The 20,056-nt window shown below is 38.0% G+C and overlaps 1 protein-coding gene across 5 annotated transcripts in view; it reads right to left on the reverse strand.

Annotated features, from left to right (window-relative positions):
* unc5da (unc-5 netrin receptor Da) overlaps window positions 1–20,056 on the reverse strand; it is a 231,989-nt gene that overhangs the window by 25,140 nt on the left and 186,793 nt on the right. For all 5 annotated transcript variants that reach the window (XR_013824019.1, XM_079898688.1, XM_079898690.1 and 2 more), the window contains 6 exons: window positions 17,320–17,487; window positions 14,333–14,497; window positions 12,451–12,486; window positions 10,678–10,866; window positions 2,174–2,578; window positions 76–160 (listed from right to left, as the gene is read on the reverse strand). Coding sequence is in view for 4 of the 5 variants with exons in the window: in XM_079898688.1 (XP_079754814.1) it covers window positions 76–160; window positions 2,174–2,578; window positions 10,678–10,866; window positions 12,451–12,486; window positions 14,333–14,497; window positions 17,320–17,487 (1,048 nt within the window). In the remaining variant the exon portion in view is untranslated. The remainder of the gene's footprint in view (window positions 1–75; window positions 161–2,173; window positions 2,579–10,677; window positions 10,867–12,450; window positions 12,487–14,332; window positions 14,498–17,319; window positions 17,488–20,056) is intronic.

Raw genomic sequence — 20,056 nt, forward strand, 5'->3', positions numbered from 1 at the left:
GTTTTTTTGGAACAAAGCACAAGAGCGAGTTGAATACAGTCTCGATTTTGTGCGTCAGTATCCTGGATATATTACCTGGAGACCTGCTGGGTAATGCTCATGTACAGTTCCCAGGTTGTGTCCTCTTCAATCGCACCATGAGGCACCAGCAAACTCACACCTAGCAAAAAATAAGAGTAGCAAAACACACACACACACACACACACAAAAACAAACAATTTATAAGATCCAACAGCATGATGGAATGGGACTTGGATGCTAAACTAGAACAAAGTTCCTCTTTTGGAAACACCCTTAATTTCCCAGAAGCCCTTTCAGTTGGATGAATAGTTTGATGCAAGCCTGGAATCGTGAAACAGCAGAACATTTGTCTTGTGGGACTCGTGCATGACAACATGTCATCTTAAAAATCAATTCAAAACCTCCCTTACGAGAGACTGTGTGTACAACACACACGAGCACACACCTTGTGAAGTGACAATTTGCCTGTAGAGTTGTTAGAGTCACTATTCGGCTGTAAAGGTCTTAAAAAGGCTGAGCGAGAACTCCAGCACACTTCAACAGATGCGCTAGCCTCTAACCTTTCTCGCACACTTTCTGCAAGCCTGTCAAGACTCTTTACAGCATGTGACAGGATCAGAGGTGGAAAAGAGCAAGGGAGTGTAAAGGAAGAGAGAGAGAGACAGAGAGAAAGAGAGAGGGAGAGAGAGAGGGAGATGGACCCTAGAGACTCCTAAATCAATGCCGCCCTGCTGGTCTCTCTGTCAGTCGCCCGCTCTCTCAGCCGCTGGGTGCTGTGAGCACAGCCTCTCTAACTCACAGCACAGCCACTGGATATACTGTGTGTGTGAGAGAGAAAGACAAGAAAGGAAAGCTGGAGAGAGAATAAAGAAGAGACTGGTGCGTGTGCATACTAGTTCGTCTCTCCATAGACTTACAAAGACTTGGCCATGAACCAGCCACTTAGACAGGACATGTACAGCCCATTATGTGTTATTCATTTTTATTTTTATGAACTACCATTTAATAGTTTGGGATCAGTAAGAATTTATTTTTTTTAAAGAAATGAATACTTTTTATTCTTCACATTAACTATCAACAGTGATGCTAAAGAATTGTATGGTAAATGGTAAATGGACTGCATTTATATAGCGCTTTCACAGACCCAATGGCCACCAAAGCGCTTTACAATATTGCCTCACATTCACCCATTCACTCACTCATTCAACGGCGGTGTCAGCCATGCAAGGCGATCCAGCTCGTCGGGAGCAGCTGGGGTTAGGTGTCTTGCACAAGGACACCTCGACCCTTGGTCAGGTGAAACCGGGGATTGAACCACCAACCTTTCGGTTTGTAGACAACCTACATGAACAACTGAACCACTGCCGCCCGTATGGTTATAAGAATGTTTTTCTATTCATCAAATAAATCCTAAAAAATATCATGGTTTCCTCAAAAAACATGAATCAGCACAACCATTTTCAGCTGCGATGATAACAAGAGCAACAAATCAGCATATTAGAATGATTTCTGAAGGATCATGTGACACTGAAGACTGGAGTAATGATGCTGAAAATTCAGCTTTGCCATCACAGGACTAAATTACACTTTAAATATATATTACAACAGATGAGTTATTTTAAACTGTAAAAAAAATTCACACTATTAATCAATATTGATCAAATACATGCAGCCTTGTTGAGCATAAGATACATTTTTACTGACCCCAAACTTCTGAATGGTAGTCTATAATATTTTAACTGGACCATTATCAATTTATGAACCATGATGGAAGCAAACTTTACTCTCACAGAATGCTCTAATTTACCCCAGAACTGTAAAAAATGGGAATAAACTTTAAAAAGATAAATATAAAATAATTATAATTTGAATTCCACCAATTCAAAATGCAAATTTCAAATTTACATTTTTAAACGAACAATTCAATTCAAATTCTACCTCATGATTTGAAAGCTAGTTCTAAATTTCTAATATTCTAAATAAGAATCAGATTTCCTGTGAGTGGGCTGTGGACTGAAACTGGCCTCTTGCTTATTAAACTGCAGTTGTTTGTGTGTTTTTTTCCTTCATGTGGTGTGTTTGAATCTCTCTTGCTTCTTCTTTAATCTTTCTACGACATGCATTAAACACAAGTGCAAAAACATTTACACACCTGCGTTGGGCACCACCAGTCGTCCTCCGCCGTGCCCGAACACCCCACTGGTCCTGAGCGGCCGCTTGCCAGTCGTCATACTAGAGACCAGCGTTGGCTGAACAGGGGTCAGCTGATTCTTCCCCCTCCCACCCAGCGTGCCCCCTCCACCTCCTATCTCCTGCACCACGCCACGAGGAAACGTTTGGGAAGGGGCTTTTGCATGATACTCCGCCCTCTCGGACACACCAAGAGACACCATGAAGGAGCTGTGAACTTTGACCTTGAGGTCAGGGAGGGGGTCAAAGAGTGCAGGTTCAGGGATGAGCTCCTTCTCCATGGAGTCAGGGAAACAGATGGGGCTGGTGTAGGTCCGTGACATGGTCAGGTCTGGCTGCATGGACGAGTTCATTAACAGAGGGTTTCCTGGAACACAAAGTATGGTAGACTGCTAAATGACATGATGATCATTTGTTTCGACTGGATCTTTTAAGCTATTCAAATATACATTCAAATGCAATTCAAACATAGAATGACTTGAGTACACATCTTCTGATTAACATGTCAATCTGTGAAATAAAATTCATTTGGAGTCTCATTAAAAGGCCAAAAAAACAAAAACAAACAAAAAAAAACAGACAAAACTGTCATAGTCTTTTTATTTGATTATATATATATATATATATATATATATATATATATATATGTGTAAGGGATAATGTATAGAGAGGCGGTCGTTATAGCGAATAACAACCCCGACAGGCTGAACAGGACCCCGACGCGAAGCGGAGGGGTCTTGAATCAGCCTGAAGGGGTTGTTATTCGCTATAACGACCGCCTCTCTATACATTATCCCGCTTATTACATGGCTACCTACAAAATAAATAAATAATTTGCCACGAATTATTGATTTAAAAAGGAGTTTATTGATTTAAAAACGATTGTATTGCTTCCGCCAAAGAAAATAGTCCGTTCCGCGTCCATAGCAACGCGCTGTTTTTCATGGCAACGGTCTGTTATACTTCGCAGCGGTCTGTTATCAAGAAATAACAGACCGCATTCTACATTGGAATTCAGCCAAGCCATGTAATAAATATATATAAAGATTTGAAGCTGTTTTGTTGTAAAATATGATTAATATTAATAAAGAAAACCATGATTCAAAAATATTATATTTATAAAAATAATAACTAATTAGTTAACTAATAATTAACTCACCCCAAACTTATAATTCATGCTTCAAAACCTGGTTATTGTGTCAGTTAATTGGCCAATGCCACCAAAATAACAAGTGTTTTTGTAATTTGTGTGAGTCACTCTGGTCAAAATATTTTTTCACTGGGAAAATATTTTTTTTGTTGATAATGACACCTTTCTATACTATTGTAGCGTCTGGACGAAATCACAATGACTTATTCAGTTCGAAGCCTCAGAAAGCTTTTAACATTTTGGGCTTTTTTCATGTAAATCATAGGCCTAGCGCCGATGAGTCTGGATCAAATTGCACTTTAGTGGGCTGGCAGAGGCTAAACAGAAACGCCTCCAAACTCCTTTGTCAGCTTCAAAAAGATCTTAATCAACTCAACTTCCCTCCCACTGCAGGCACGAAAGGCCATGTGGCATGGACGGACATTTGAGAGACGCATCAATATACATACACAAATATTCTTTCCTTTTAACTAAAAATATAAGTCATTCCAGAATGTATATGATAAATTCCTGTGTGTATGTATGTTCCCCACCTTACATTAGCCTAGTTATGATTTTTTAGTTGTGTTAGTTGAACTCTAAGTGCTTATATTCAACTGTAAGAATCTCTACTTTTGAATCCTTCAACCATATCTTTCTTGGTACCGAATTAAACCTCTCGGTTTGCCTTAGTTAATGTAGTAGGTTACGATAAAATATTTTTACCATCCTTTGGAGTAAAAATGACCAATTCTATATATTTTCTTAATATATTTTCCTATAGATATTTGGTTTTGAATTGGTGTGTGCCAAATGTGGTGTAATTATCAGAGATTGCAAGTTTTTGTATGGTTGCTAGGTGGTTTTGTTTTTTAACCTTAAGAAAACATTTTTTTTTTTTTTAAATAGAGATTGTGAAAATAACAACAATTCATTTTTGGAAATTTGCTCATTGTGACTATTTTGCCAGCACGGGTCACTCAATTTAATACTTGTTTAATGGCATCTTTTTGCCATATTAATACTAATGATATTAATACTGCTACTGATGTCTCAATGAATTTGATTTTTATATAAATACAGAAATGTATTAAAGTTATCAAACAGTTTGCACTGCATACATTTTTTATTAAATATAGATGAATCCTTAAAGCTACAAAAGTTATTTAGTCAAGAGCAGTGAGTAAAAAAAAAAAAACGTTGTTCTTTGATCACATTGATGACGGACAGAATTTGTGACTGCTGTCACATTAAACCCTGCTGCTGTTGAACGTAAAGTTCATTTAAGACTTTATTTAACTCATTTAAGACTGCTTTTATGAGGACTCTCGACAAAACTGACATTTTGGCATAATTGTGTGTGTTATTGTTCGTTCAAGTGCCAAAGAGAACTCGATACTGGCACGCGTCTTCCAGTGCGTCGTGTGCGTGTCACATAGACAGGATATTCACAGGTTGTGCGTTCTCGTTTGTCTTGTCGCGCTTGAATGGTTTAAAAGCATTTGCATGAATAAGAGCGTGATCATATAATGTAACGCTAGCCAAAGGGTGATGGAAAAAACGGATGTTGCGTTAATTGAGTTAAGTATTTTTAACATGTTAAACTATAAAAAATTAAATTGCATGCATTAACGCGTTAATGTTGACAGCACTACACACACACACACACACACTCTATATTTAGCAAGAGACACAGTATAAGGGGACAGATGCTTTTAGTGCTTTCCAGATGGTGGGCGGCATCAAGCAACAGGGTCTCACTGGATCATGGTAACCAGCCAAACCTTGATGTGTAGCCCTTATAAAACTCTTAGCGTAAAATTATGATTGAACTGAATGTCTCCAGTTTTCAAACTGAACTATCAAGACAAACGCAACAACAATCTTTCGATTATTAGAACCAGCTGTTACATCAGTGTGAAGTGATCCCACTTGTTTCATTATGAGCACTGCTGAGAGCGTTGACAGATCACGAATACGCATCACACTCACACAGATACCTCTCAATCGGTTTTATTCATCGAAAAGCAATGGCTGAACGAGAGCACTTCCCCAAGAGAGGTGGCGAAAAGAGGTGTGAGAGGGACTCATTTTCTCTTTCACAGATTGGACTGAGGCCCGGGAGGATAGACTGCAGCTTGCACTTGAAACCTCTCCTTCGGCAGATCTATTCAAAATCTAAATGTGTGTGAGTTGTCACGCAAGGCTAAAGGTTCGGAGCTCCATGACAACAGTTGTCTTGCTTGATACGAGTGTCTATCAAAGTCGTTCGCTGCTGTACGTGTATTGTCAGCGCTGCCAAATATCTGTCGCCTAGGCAACATGGTTATTGCAATGATATTACAACAGTTTTGTGGAGTCGTAAATGCATAAGCGAATGAGTCAAGATTTTCATAGTGATAAGATCTCTGGGCAAATATTTCAGATGTATTTAAAGTAACTGCATCAACTAGCCCATTTTAATCCAGTAAATCCAACTATCCATTCATCCATCCATCCATCATTATTGCTTTTCAGAAAATCAGTCATGGCTACTGTTATATCACCTTATTAATATTCATGAGCCAGACTGATATGGTTTATAATGTATCTTCCCCCACTTTTTGGATCGTTCCTAAGCGCCCTGCATCCATCTATCTTTTTTTCCATTAATCCATCCATCATTTCGTTGATGTTTTTTAAGCATTTTGAAGGGTATACTGTGGCGTCTATCACCTCCCTGTGTTTAGCTCCTCAATGAGCACTTTGAAACTTCCTGTCGAGACATCTGGTGATACGCGTGTGTGTTTGTGTGTCTGTAGTGATGGTGGTGTTTAGTGGGCCGAGGAGAGTGATAGCACTGCGAACAGGCCCTATTACTGAACAGACAAGCAAGAGAGAACTAGTGCTCTGCTCTCTGCACCCCTCCATCAACATCAATCTCTTTTTCTGGGGGCGTCAGATGGGCCAAAGAAGCGGAGAAGAGCGACATGGAAAGTAAATCAACTAACACCCTCTAGCTCTGGTTCAGAGCAGAGCAAGGAGACAAGAAACAGAGTAAAGTGAGAGAATGTTCTACAAGAAGTTTGAAGAAGGGGGGGGGGGGGGGATCATCTTTTTGGCAAGGTATCAATCTTTTTTCTCACTCAGGTAAATGGAAAACGAAGGCTACAAAATATGGTCTGAAACTCAAAACTTTCTTTTTTAGTAAATGGTCAGTGAAAGGAGGTGCTTAAAGGGATAGCTCACCCAAAAAAATAAAATTTTGTCATAATTTACTCACACTCAAGTTGTTCCAAACCTGTATGAACACAAAAGAAGATATTTTGAAGAATATGGGTAACCAAACAGTTGATGGGCCCCATACAAAAAAAATACTACGGAACTCAATGGGGAATTTCTTTCATACAGGTTTGGAACAACTTGAGGGTGAGTAAACGAAATAATTTTTGGGAGAACTATCATATAAAAAATTGATTATCAACCACAAGAGGTTTAAATAACTAAATAATATATGTGCTTCTTTATGGTCTATGCATTTTTGTATTTTTTTTTTAATAAATGCGCTATTTTTGTAATCCTGTTTCCAAAATTTGTGTCAGGTCTAATACTTCAAACTGCAATTTATGTCATTTCAGAATTTTCCAGCAATAAACAGTACTATAAACAAAAGTCAATATACAAAAAATATACAATGAAAACAATATATTTAAAAAAAGAACACAATAATAAAATAATTATTAGAAAAAGCGTAATTATTAGACACAATGATTTTCTGATCATATTTTTTTTCCAGGCACATTTTACCAATTACCAATAACTACAATTAATTTTGTATTTAATTATTTATAAGTGATATGTAATTGTGCATGAAGGCTGGAAATGAAAAACACCTTATATTCAGGTGTGCATAATTATTAGGCACGTTTTCTTTTACAGATAAAATAAGCAAAAAAGAGATTTAACTCAGACTGAAAAGTCAAAAATTAGTAAATGCCCATGAGAAGGATGCAATACTAGAAATTGCAGTTAAGGCATGACCATTGGAAAGTGAAATACTCACTGGGTCAGCAGGGCCAGACAAAAACAGATGGAGAAGAGTGGCGGAGCCAGAGGGGTGTCCGGGGTACAAAATTGTATTCGCTATTGGCAGTTGCTGATGCTGATGTTTTCAAATGGACGAGCAGAGGATGAGAGAATATTGAAAGATACCGAAAAATAAGAAAACATCATATTTGAAGTAAGTTTTTAAGGTTTAACATCAGGGTTGTTTGCTCTGAATAAATTTTATGAGACGCTGTGTGAGTTAATAAGGCTGCAATAGGCTACCAGTTAATCAGACTAGAGAGATCGGTTCGCATTTTAGCATAATCCGTACGCTTACACCTGTGCTAGTAATACACGCATACCATGCCGTGTAAGTTACAGTATACAAATGTTTAGCTAATGTGGGGAACTAGGCTACAGCTGTTCAGATATTCATACAACAAAATATTGTTGGGTGCCATGAAATTTTGAAAATGACCAAAAACGCTGGCGGTGACTGACATTTTTTTTTTTTCATTTTTAGACTTAAGATAAAAGTGTTGGTAATTGGATGTCATATTTTTGCACAGGATCAATTAAACATGAAAAGAAAGAGAGAGATATTGAGTTATTTTTAAAGAAGCACAAACAGGCAGATCAGGTGCAAACAGACCCCAGTCCTTGCATCACCACTGGACCCCAGAGCATCTCCCTACCTGAGGCTAGTCTGAGTCAGTGTGGTCACAGACACAGGCAGTCAATCACATACCGAATTTAGGAATTTAAGTTGAGATGATTTTGTCAAATTAAAAGGATTGTTCACCCAAAAATTAACACAAAAAGAAGATATGTTAAAGCATATTGGTCACCAAATAGTTTTGGGTTCCCGTTGACTTCCATTGTATTTTTTTCTTTCTATACTATGGTTGTTGATGGGAACCAAAACTGTGTGGTTACCAACATGCTTTAAAATATCTTCTTTTGTGTTCCGCAGAAGAAGGTCATACAGGTTTGGACCTTTAAAATGTTGGTTCATGTGTGTTCTTGTTGTTGATGGCTGTGGCATTTATATTGTGATTATATACTAATGGTTCTTGTGTTATAAATAGATGTATCAAGAGAGGACACAGATACCTCTGATTACTGTGTGTGTGTGTACCCCCAAAAGTAGCAGTGACCACCCCTTGGCCACCCCATGTATAAAACTCTAGTTCCACCACTGGAAAAGAATCCCCTGGCCTTGCTGACCCAATGATCATTTCACTGTCCAATGGTCATGTCTTAACTGCAATTTCTAGTATTGCATTAGAATTGCATCCTTCTCATGGGGACAATATTTTTTGACTTTTCAGTCTGAGTTAAATCTCTTTTTTGGCTTATTTTATCTGTAAAAGAAAACGTGCCTAATAATTATGCACACCTGAATATAAGGCGTTTTTTATTTCCAGCCTTCATGAACAATTACAGTATATATCACTTATAAATGATTAAGTACAAAATTAATAGTAGTTATTACGATTAATGGTGGTTTGGAATTGGTAAAATGTGCCTGGAAAAAAAAATCAACGTGCCTAATAATTATGCACACACTGTATACAGTATATATAGCCTATATTTCAGAGAGAAAGAGAAAAATTGTACTGGGGTAATTATAAAAATTAAAAAAATAAACGTAATTCAAAATAGAGTTTGCAGGTTGAACAGTTCAAGCTGAATTAACTGTAGGAAAATTGTGGAGAAAATAAAAGAAGAAAGTAATGACAGTTTTTTCATAAATCTACCTTGCAAACACCGTAATTAGTCATAAATTAAGTTGGATCAATTTGTCGTTGTGGTTTTCGCTCACCTCAGGGGTGCCGCCAGAAATTCTGGGCCCTATGGAAACCAAAATTTCTGGGCCCCCTACATTTTTTACAGATAAAATTTAACCCAATAAACATGCCCTGTATACTTTAAAAAAGATACTTGGAAAATTGCGTAGTTAAAATGTCTAAAGATGAGTACAAAGTCTACAAAAACAAGCAAAAAAAAATATTTGTATAAGTCAAACACACACGTAATAACCATATTATTTCTATTGGCCTATTTAGTTTTCATAATATAAAAATATATATTTTGTAAACTCCTTTTATTACATGGCTTGGCTGAATTCCAATGTAGAATGCGGTGTGTTATTTCTTGATAACAGACCGCTGCGAAGTATAACAGACCGTTGCCATGAAAAACAGCGCGTTGCTATGGACGCGGAACGAATCATATTTTTATGATTTTTGAAGCATAACGTTATAGATTAGGCTACTTTTTTGTTTTGTAAAGTTATCATCATGTGGCGAACACAGTAGATAAGACGTGTTGAGAGGCTTCAATCTTCGTGAAGTTTCGCGCTCAGGCTCACCTTGTTCAGCTGAAGGTCCTTGCACACTGAATCCGAAATTTTCGCATGCGTTTTTTCGTATCCGTCATTCTGTGGCTCTAAACTGTCAAAACACCATTCAAACCCTTGTTACGGATGCGAAAAACGCAGAAAATCGAACCCGATCCGATTTTTTTTTTTTTTTTTTGACGGACGAAAGTTTCGGAGGCAAGTGTGATTGACATAACGTGAGGTTGTATTTATTTTTTAACGTGCTAAAATATCGGACGCGAATTTCGCACGGGGGGAGAAGGAGGACGTGGGTGTGCAGCAGCCGCTGAATCTGTGTAACGTTAGAGCTATTTTTTACAGTCTATGGTGCAGAGACATGATAACCCAGAGATGTTATTATTGTTGGATGTAAATCATAATTCAGTAATTATTTTACTAAGATAGCTAGATAAAAGCAGGTCATGTAGCAACAAAAATAAGTAACTCTGAAAGTTTTGGAATACAGGAATAGGGCAAGCTACCTTTCTTTTTGAAAAACTGTGTGACATACTGTCGACTTCAGCGTTCTCTGTCTTCTCTTTCCTTTCCTTTTTTGATGCCCTAACTTTTGATGTGACATGCCTGCGTGTGTCACTGTCTGCGCTGCATCATAGCAAGTGCAATAAGCAAGAGACGTTACACTAGCGATCGTAGCTCGGACAGCGTAGGTGGAATGAACCATTGTAAGGGGGAGGGGTGTGACTGAAACAGTAAATACATTATTTGTTTTTTTAAATATTAAATCTATGGTCAAAACGGATAAAATACACATTTAGTGCATGAGGGGCCCTAGCACATTTAATGTATGTATAAAAAAGAGAAAAGAAATAAGAAAAGAAAAAGGGGGTCTGCTCTTCTGGGCCCTAAATCAGCCTGGGCCCTTAGAATCGTCCTAACCTTCCACCCCTTTACGGCGCCCTTGGCTCACCTTGCCTGGCACTTTTGAAGCTGAAGGACTGAAATCCTCCGGTCAGTGCGGACGAGTCGATGACATCAACACCATACTCGCTCTGACTCCGCCTGTACAGCATTACAGCGATGACCAGCACGACGACGGTAACTACGCCCGCAGCCAGACCAGAGTACAGCGCAACATCGTTAGTGCTCTCCATATCAGCTAGAAGAAGAGAAAATGATTATGAAGAGAAATACAAATTGACAAAACAATGACTGATTCTTTAAAAAGGATTATATAAAGGTATTTGTTTATTTGCTCAGATTTCAAATAGCTCAGGGATCTCATTTTGATGTACACAGATGTGACAAAGCCACAAAACGCAGCAAATAAATGACATAACCATAGAACACTTTCATCACAGTAGTCTCCCTTTCTCTCTCAGTCTTTCTAACGCTCCCACTTTCCCAGACACCTCCAGCACTAATGAAAGTTCTCTAGCGATTGGCGATTACAATCAACCCTCAACCACACACCTGACTCTCAACATGAATACACACGCAGAGAATCTGTCAAAGCAAAAACTGCAAACCTTCCAGAGGGATTTCGTGACAACGCGGCTCATTATATTATCTCATCTGTTGTGATTAGGCCCTATCTGCTGACTCCTTTGTGCTAACAATTCAACCAGGACTCTATGAACAACAGACAGAACAAAGAAAAGCTAGCATGTCGTTCCTGAGCATTCAAAAGCCTCCAGACGGAGTAGGGAACATCAGAAAAAGCCTGCGGCTATGAAAACACTAGCCAGAAACATGTGGAGCTGCACTAACAGCAAACAGAGCAGGTTAATTGGGAGCTCTGGAAAACTTTGGCAGGCTAATGAATCTCTTTTGCACTTGTGTTTGTGTATTTGCTCCCTTTTCTTTTCCAATCTCCTTTACTCTGTAACCCCCTCGTTCTCTTTCTCTGGACTTTCCTTTCCTTCACTGAAACAGGAAGTGTGGGCGGGGCATACTAGCCAAATCAGCATATTAGAATGATTTCTGAAGGATCATGTGACGCTAAAAACTGGAGTAATGGCTGCTGAAAATTCAGCTTTGCCATCACAGGAATAAATGACATCTCACAATATATTCAAATAGTAAGCAGTTACTTTCAATTGCAATAATAGCAACTTTCAAAAACATTAAAAAAATATTTTACCAACACCAAACTTTGAAATGGTACTGTATAGGTTAAGTAACAGGTTAAGTTGACTGAGTTTTGTTTTGCTATGTTATAATCGTGATGGCACTGACATTCCTCAAGCGAAAACCTGTCAAAGACGTTTAATCTTCCTGTTGCGTCATTGTCGAGTTAATGTGGTACCGTTTCAGTCATTGAGTCAGCACTCTGAAAGCTGTCTTTAAAATGTCATAGACTTAACTGGTTTTCCAGGTTGTTTCAAATGGCGTACTGGATGATTCATCGGAAACCTAATTGACGCGGCATCAACCCAATGTTGAACAATGTCAGTGTGGAAATGAGCTTATGTAAAGGTTGCAATGAGGTTGTTTGTCGAGATTGACTCAGAATGATGATATCAGAAAAAGGGGTTAATTATACAGGCACGATGAACAGAATGACAATATTAAGATGGATGATTGTGATGCAATGTGCGTTATTACATCATGCTTCATATGCCTGTGAGGATATTCAAAAGTAATGCGATGCATGTAAATGAATTTAAGAGACTAAAGTTTTAAAAAATCAAAGCGAAAAAGAAAAGAAACACAGATGAAAGGTGAAGTGGCAGCGACTCACCTTGCGGGACCTTCACATCATGGAGCAGCTTCCTGTCTGCAGAAACAGACACGTATAACATGCTATGAGACGCACAAATGCTGCAATTTTCAGATGCTCATGCACACACAGGCATGTCTGTAAGTTGCACGAATCCGCTGGAGATATAAAAAAAGCCTATTTGGTGTGACGTTGCGTGAGCTGATCAAAGTTGCTCCATTGCAGAAAGCGAGAAGAAACCTCTTAAATCCTCCTAGCTCTTACAAAAGACGAATTTCGAGAATTATGTAGGAGGTAAATAACAGACGACACTGAGTCAAACTGTCTAAAAACAGATTTACATACATGTATGATGATCAATAACAGGCATGTAATCTGGAATCACTGCCAAATCTTTTACACAAAATGACCACTATCACACAAAAAGAAGGTTACGGATGCATTAGTGTGCGCGGTTGTGTGTGTCCTTATTAGGTGTAGGAAATTGGTCTCTGATAGGGATGTCTATCACCGTTGGGCTTTAGACTCATCTGCAGAGGATGGCGAGGTGTACACCCTCCTCCCTCGGGGGATGGAGGCAGGAAAGATTGATTAAAGAACTGTCAGGATGATGAGCGAGGAGGATTAAAACAGAAGATTTCTGCCTCTCCCAAGGAATTACAAAACGGCCTGTCAAGTGCTGCTCGTCTGAGGGTTTGACTGACTGGTTTCATTCAGGCGCTGACAGCCTTCCACAGAGCACTTGTCTCCACTGATCTAAACAAAAGTGAGATGACTTTTTTTTTTTATTGCTCTATGCCTGTGTTGCACTGAGGAAGTTGGATGAGCTGTATAACAGAAAATCAGGAGCATATTGAGCCTCTTTAAACATGTTACCACCACACACAGCGTCATGTGAAATACAAAGCATTACACCATCCATGTCTTTTCGTTAATACTTCATGTCAAAATAAAAAAAACAAATGTCTTTTTTTTTCCTGTTTACCTGTTTTAATAATGTCAGTCTAGTTTGGTCAGGTGGTGATGATGATGATGATGATGATGATGATGATGATGGTAGTGAAAAAGATGACAGTAGTGAAGACGATGACAATGATGGTGACAATGGAGATGACCGGCAATGATGATGATCAAGGTTGGGCAAGAATTTGAAAGAATAGGAATTTGATTTGAACTGGCAACACCACACAGGAAGTTGACAATAATTAAAGGAAGTGTTTTCTATCTATCTATCTATCTATCTATCTATCTATCTATCTATCTATCTATCTATCTATCTATCTATCTATCTATCTATCTATCTATCTATCTATCTATCCATCCATCCATCCATCCATCCATCCATCCATCCATCCATCCATGGGTTATTATCGTTAACTTAAACTAAAATAAAGCTGAAAATAATAATAATAATTATACACAATTAGAATTAATAATATGCACATTAGAAATGTTGCCTTGGCAATAAGTTGAAAATAATAACTGGGAATAAATAAATAAATAAATCTAAATAAATCTGAAAAAAAAAAAAAAAAAAAAAACCCTTAATTAGCAATATTAAAAAAAAAAAACAGAATAAAATGACAAAAGAACATAACGAAATGACTAAAAAAGAAAACTACAAATATAAAAAAGCCCACTCAAAATACTACAAACAAATAAAAACTAAAATAACACTATACATATATATATATATATATATATATATATATATATATATATATATATATATATTTGAAAGTTTAATTCTACTCTCCTAATTACATTTAGGATTTAAGAAGCATTTTCATTTCAGTTCTGAATGGCACACAAATTGGTGATGATAGCAGAGATGAAAATGATGGAGATGATAGTAATGATGACGATGATGATGATAGCAACAATGATGGTCCCGATTACTCACCTTGAATGCAGAGGTCTCCGGTGCAGTTGTCCGTGTCTAGGGCAGCTCCATCACACAGCCTGCCACCATGTTTTGGCTCCGGGTCTGTACACTCTCTAGTGCGTTGCCTCTCACATTCAGAACTACACACAGACCACAAAGTCCACTCGGCCCAGCCACCGTCCACTGTCACACACGAACAAAGATACACATTTTCATAAGAGCACAAAAAAGTTGTAATATGCAGAGTTTGCATGGAATTCATACTTCCTCTCGGAACAAACTTATGTATCTGTTATGTTACAAACTTTCTCTCAGAATGGTCACTCATTGTGTTTTCTTTTTCTGCAGATGGTGTTCCTATACTTCCAGGATTCAAGGTTTGCCTCTGACAAAAGCAAAAGACAATTTACTTTTGTCTTGTTCCATCAGGCTTTCCCCTTTACCCTAACGACTCCGTGGGCTGCTGGTGTTTCCTCTTCGGCTAATCTAAATGCAAATGCTGCGTTTGTGTGTCTGTTGAGTGGGGTACTGGGATTGAGCTTTGCTGGAGAGCGAGATTAAGTTTTTCTGTGGCAGAGCGACTGGTGCCTTCCTCAGATAACTTTTCCCCCAACATGACTAGTGTTTCCCATGTGATTGGTGCTTCCAATGAAACCATAAATTTAGTCAGCGCAAGAGCTCTTGAGGACCCGGCGACTGATAACTCTCTTCTTCTGCACCTCTCTTTCACTCCATCAGCTTTCTCTTTTCTTCCCCTCTGTCTTTCTCCTTTAATTTGTCTTTCTTGATTCCCTAAACTTCGACTTTCGGAATTTCGGAATCCAGATTTTCTCTTAGCGCCATATCTCTGTCACATACACACGCTCTCTTTCAATTGTCTGTCTTTATGAATTTCTTTCATCCCCATTTATCTGTCTCGCTCCATCTCTCTTGTTCGCTACGAGAAGCAGGGTATTTCGCTTTAGACAGTAAACAGGCACCACATTAACAGAACGTAGACACATTTCAAATGTAAAACTCGAGAGGCTTCTGTCACTCAGGTCAATTCGAACGCAGCACATACTGTCAAGTTCCTACTTTATATGCAGACTCCCAGACAGACGGATTAGCTATCAATTTGTTCAGAAAGCATGTTTAATTAACAAGCCATAGCAGTGAGACATATTCACGTCGCCTGACTGAACAGCATTGAACTTGATTGAACTGAATCTTCTGGCAAAATGCACTTCTGGGTTTTCAAGAACAAAGAGCTGGAGGGAAAAGAGTGCATTTAATGCTAATGCAGGCAGATTTACAGAAGAGCTATAAATGTTGTCAACGTTAATGCGTTAATGCATGCAATACATTTTTTCCAGTTTAATGCGTTTAAAATATTTAATATCATTGTAGGGCTGAGCAAATATGGGCAGAACTCTTTACTGCCCTAGTACTTCAAAAAGCATTTTAAAGGTGTACATGTGAATTAAACATGGCAAAATGGCCTTCATCATCAAAGTATGCTAAAGCCTATCTAGTGCAAGGAATTTCATCAATATGCTGATTGAGGACTGATGGGACACTCCAGGCACGGGATGGTTCTGTCGGGAGAGACAGAGTCATTTGCACCTCAATGACACGTCTGTACCATTTGCTTCACAGGACTTATGCTTTCAACTACGCACTGTTTATTTACTAGTGTGTTCTAATATGCAACTATGTCATGTTTGGTCTCATCTGACAGCCTATAAACTGAAATGAATGGTGGTGAACTTAATAAAATTATTTGTTACAACCAAGTTTTCTATACAGTATGTTGTTCCATTCTACTGTCTGTATATTTAAACATGTATAATAAATAACTTTGCCTGCTTTAAAGGCTTTGAGAATCTTACTTTTTACTCACTGATTATGTTGAAAGCTAAAGTGATTATAACTTTCGTTATCTAAACGTTCAGGTTAAATCCTATGTTTTCCTATCAGTTCTAAGAAAGACCTTTACCTTTAAAGAATAAGAGGTTAAAGAATAACAACAACTTTAATAGATTTAGATTAATTATATTGGAGTCAGATAAATATTTGAATTATGCACGTCATCCTTCAACTGCCTTTTGTTCTGATTATTGGTTCAAAATAGCAGCGTAAGCTTCCAGCCTTACATCATTATTTAGTTATTAATTAATCATTATTTAATATCAATATTTAGTCATTTTTTCTGTCATCCTTTGGCTAGCATTTTACTTTATGATCAGGCTCTTATTCACACAAATGCTTTTAAACCATTAAGCGCAATAATATGCCCTGTCTCTGTCAAAATGTTCGTTTTGCCAAGTATCCTCATAAGAGCAGTCTTAAATGAGTTAAAAAAAAAAAAGTCTTAAATGAACATAAAGAGTTGTAAGAAAATGTGACGCTTGTGAGATCCGCGTCATGTGCGGCAGCGGCAGATCTTAACGTGACAGCAGTCTGTCATTAATGTTAATTTAAAGAATAAAGGTAACATAATATGACTCACTGCACCTGACTAAAGAACTTGTGTAGCTGATTGAAACTCCATTGATAACTTATGGGTTTATGTGAGGATTGTTTTAAGTTCACTTAAATTAAAAGTTGTTATATTTTTTGAAGCCTAATAAATATTTAAAAAACCCGATAGCTTTCAATTACATTGTAAAGTTGAATGGCTATAAAAAACGTTTAAAAATAATCAATTTCATTGAGACATCAGTAGCAGTGTTAGTCTCAGTGATACTGGCCTTCATTCATAAAAAGATGCCATTAAACAAGAATTTTAAATATACTGTCTTTATGTTTTCTAAAAGTAATGCCTCATTTATCAGTGAGCGAGTTGTGAGTGAATCGGCAGAAGGACCAAAATCAGTAACAAAAGAACCGCTCATAAGGCTAATAAGATTTGTTCAATCTTATGTATAAATTGAGGATGACGCAATGGAAAGATTTGTTTTTGAGATACCATGGTCTTCCTCTCTCATCATATTCTCATTGGCTACCTGTTCTGTGTATCTAACCTGGGCAGGGAGAGTTGCAGGTGCTCTTTTGAACAGACATTCCCTCACAGAAAGCCCCTCCATTAAGCGGAGCGGGGTTAGTGCAGGTCCGTGTTCGCTTCTGAACTCCTCTTCCACAGCGGACGTTACACTCGGACCAGTCCGTCCAGGATGACCAGCCTCCATTCACTGACAAAGAGAGAAATAAGATTAATTAGCATTATACTTAGATGGGAGGTCATACTTAGATGGGAGAGGTTATTATGTGAGTATAGGAGATCATAAGTCAGAGTGGACGTCCATGACATGCAGAGTCCCTCAAGGCTCAATTCTTGCGCCACTCCTGTTCAACCTGTATATGCTCCCAATGAGCCAAATAATGAGAAAGCACCAAATTGCTTACCACAGCTATGCAGACGACACACAGCTCTACTTAGCCCTATCGCCTAACGATTACAGCCCCATTGACTCCCTGTGCCAATGCATTGATGAAGTCAACAGTTGGATGTGTCAAAACTTTCTTCAGTTAAACAAAGACAAAACTGAAGTCATTGCGTTTGGAAACAAAGATGAAGTTCTCAAGGTGAACGCATACCTTCACTCTAGGGGTCAAACAACTAACAATCAAGTCAGGAATCTCGGTGTGACACTAGAGTCAGACCTTAGTTTCAGTAGTCATGTCAAAGCAATAACTAAATCAGCATACTATCATCTGAAAAATATTGCAAGAATTAGATGCTTTGTTTCCAGACAAGACTTAGAGAAACTTGTGCATGCTTTCATCACCAGCAGGGTGGATTTTTAATGGACTCCTCACTGGCCTTCCCAAAAAGACCATAAGACAGTTGCAGCTCATACAGAACGCTGCCGCCAGGATTCTGAGCAGAACTAGAAAATATGAACATATCACACCAGTCCTCAGGTCTTTACACTGGCTCCCAGTTAAATTTAGGATTGATTTTAAAGTATTATTACTGGTATATAAATAGTTAAATGGCCTAGGACCTCAATACATTGCAGATATGCTCACTGAATATAAACCCAACAGATCACTCAGATCGCTAGGATCATATCAGCTAGAAATACCAAGGGTTCACTCTAAGCATGGCGAGTCCGCTTTTAGCTATTATGCCAGCCGCAGCTGGAACCAGCTTCCAGAGGAGATCAGATGTGCTCCTACAGTAGTCACTTTCAAATCCAGACTCAAAACACTTCTGTTTAGCTATGCATTTAATGAATGAGCACTGTGCCAATGTTCGTCCGACTGTTTGTACTGTACTGTATTTTATTTTTTATTTTTCTAAACTGTTTTAATTATTCTTATTTCTTTTTATTATTTTAATTTCTTCTATGTAAAGCACTTTGAATTGCCATTGTGTATGAAATGTTTACTGCATTATTTGAAAGGAGTTTCAAACCCACACCACCACAGTGTGCATGAGCATCCCTGTTGGAAGGCAGTTTGCATTGTTTATCCGCACTGCATAGTTCATTTGGAGAGTTTCACTTTCCATACAACTTGCAACTAAATAGAGCAAACTCTGGAACCAAAATGAAGGATTACTGCACGAGGTAGTTTGTCAAGTAGATGCAAAGGGACTTTAACATTTCTAAATGAAGTAAAAACATTTCATGATAAATCTCTCTTACCACTCACATGCCAATGATTACCTGTGTGAATGGGCTCTTTTAATATGTCTATCAAATGTTTGTGTACAAATATAATCTCAAAATTAAATCGATGCTTTCCAGATGCACACAATTTTGCAGACTGCTCTCTATGCAATCTATGTATACATGCATGCTACATGGCTAAAACGACACACTGCTCTAAGTAACTCGATCTAATCAACTCAGAAGTGACTTGATCATTTAATTGCTACATGGAAGAGATTGAAACTGGATTATACAGATAGATGCCATTCTGTAATGGCCAAGACTCCATAAACTTGTCTTGGACACGCACTGACAGCCACGCTGAGGACTTAATGAGGAATACAAATGACTAAGATAGATTCTCATGAATTAATGAAGGGGACATAAGAAGGACAGATATATTTAACCCTCTGGGGTCTGGGGTGTTTTTGGGGTCCTTGAGATGTTCTGACATGCCCTGACATTTGTGCTTTTTTCAGTTGCTTATAAACATATTAATGGCAAAAAAAAAATTACACACTATTTAGCACAAACAGGGCTACCATAATATGTGAGCAACAAGAATGTACATGTCTGCATTTTTGAGAGAATAATGTTTATGCGTGGTTATTGAAAAAACTAAAAACTAAAGTTTCTGAAATAAGGCCACAAAACACATACTAAATATGTGGCAATAAGACTTTTGACTAATGGATTTCATCGCCTAGTGTTTTTTCTTCAAAATGATATGAAAATCATCCTGCCTAATCATCCACAAAAAAACGATACATTGATTTTAGTTTTGTGAAACACTTTTAGTTTGGAAAGCCAATATGCGGATGGGGCGTAAACGCTCCAACAGCATCATGCATATGTAGTAGTTCACACCTGGTGAGACTACGTCCCTGCATACTTAATGAGCCATTCATTCAGGTGACGTGTCACCTATAGCTAACTTAAATATACAAGCTTCATAAAAATGATCATTCTAGGAGAAAATTTCAGATGGCATTTAGAGGCTTTTGCATCTGAACTCTTCATATATACACACACACATATATATATGCATGCACATACATACTTTATAATCTTTTCAAAACTAGTCAACGTCTTTCAAAACTAA

Source organism: Squalius cephalus (genome assembly GCF_949319135.1).
Source record: "Squalius cephalus genome assembly, chromosome: 17".
Lineage (NCBI taxonomy): Eukaryota > Metazoa > Chordata > Actinopteri > Cypriniformes > Leuciscidae > Squalius > Squalius cephalus.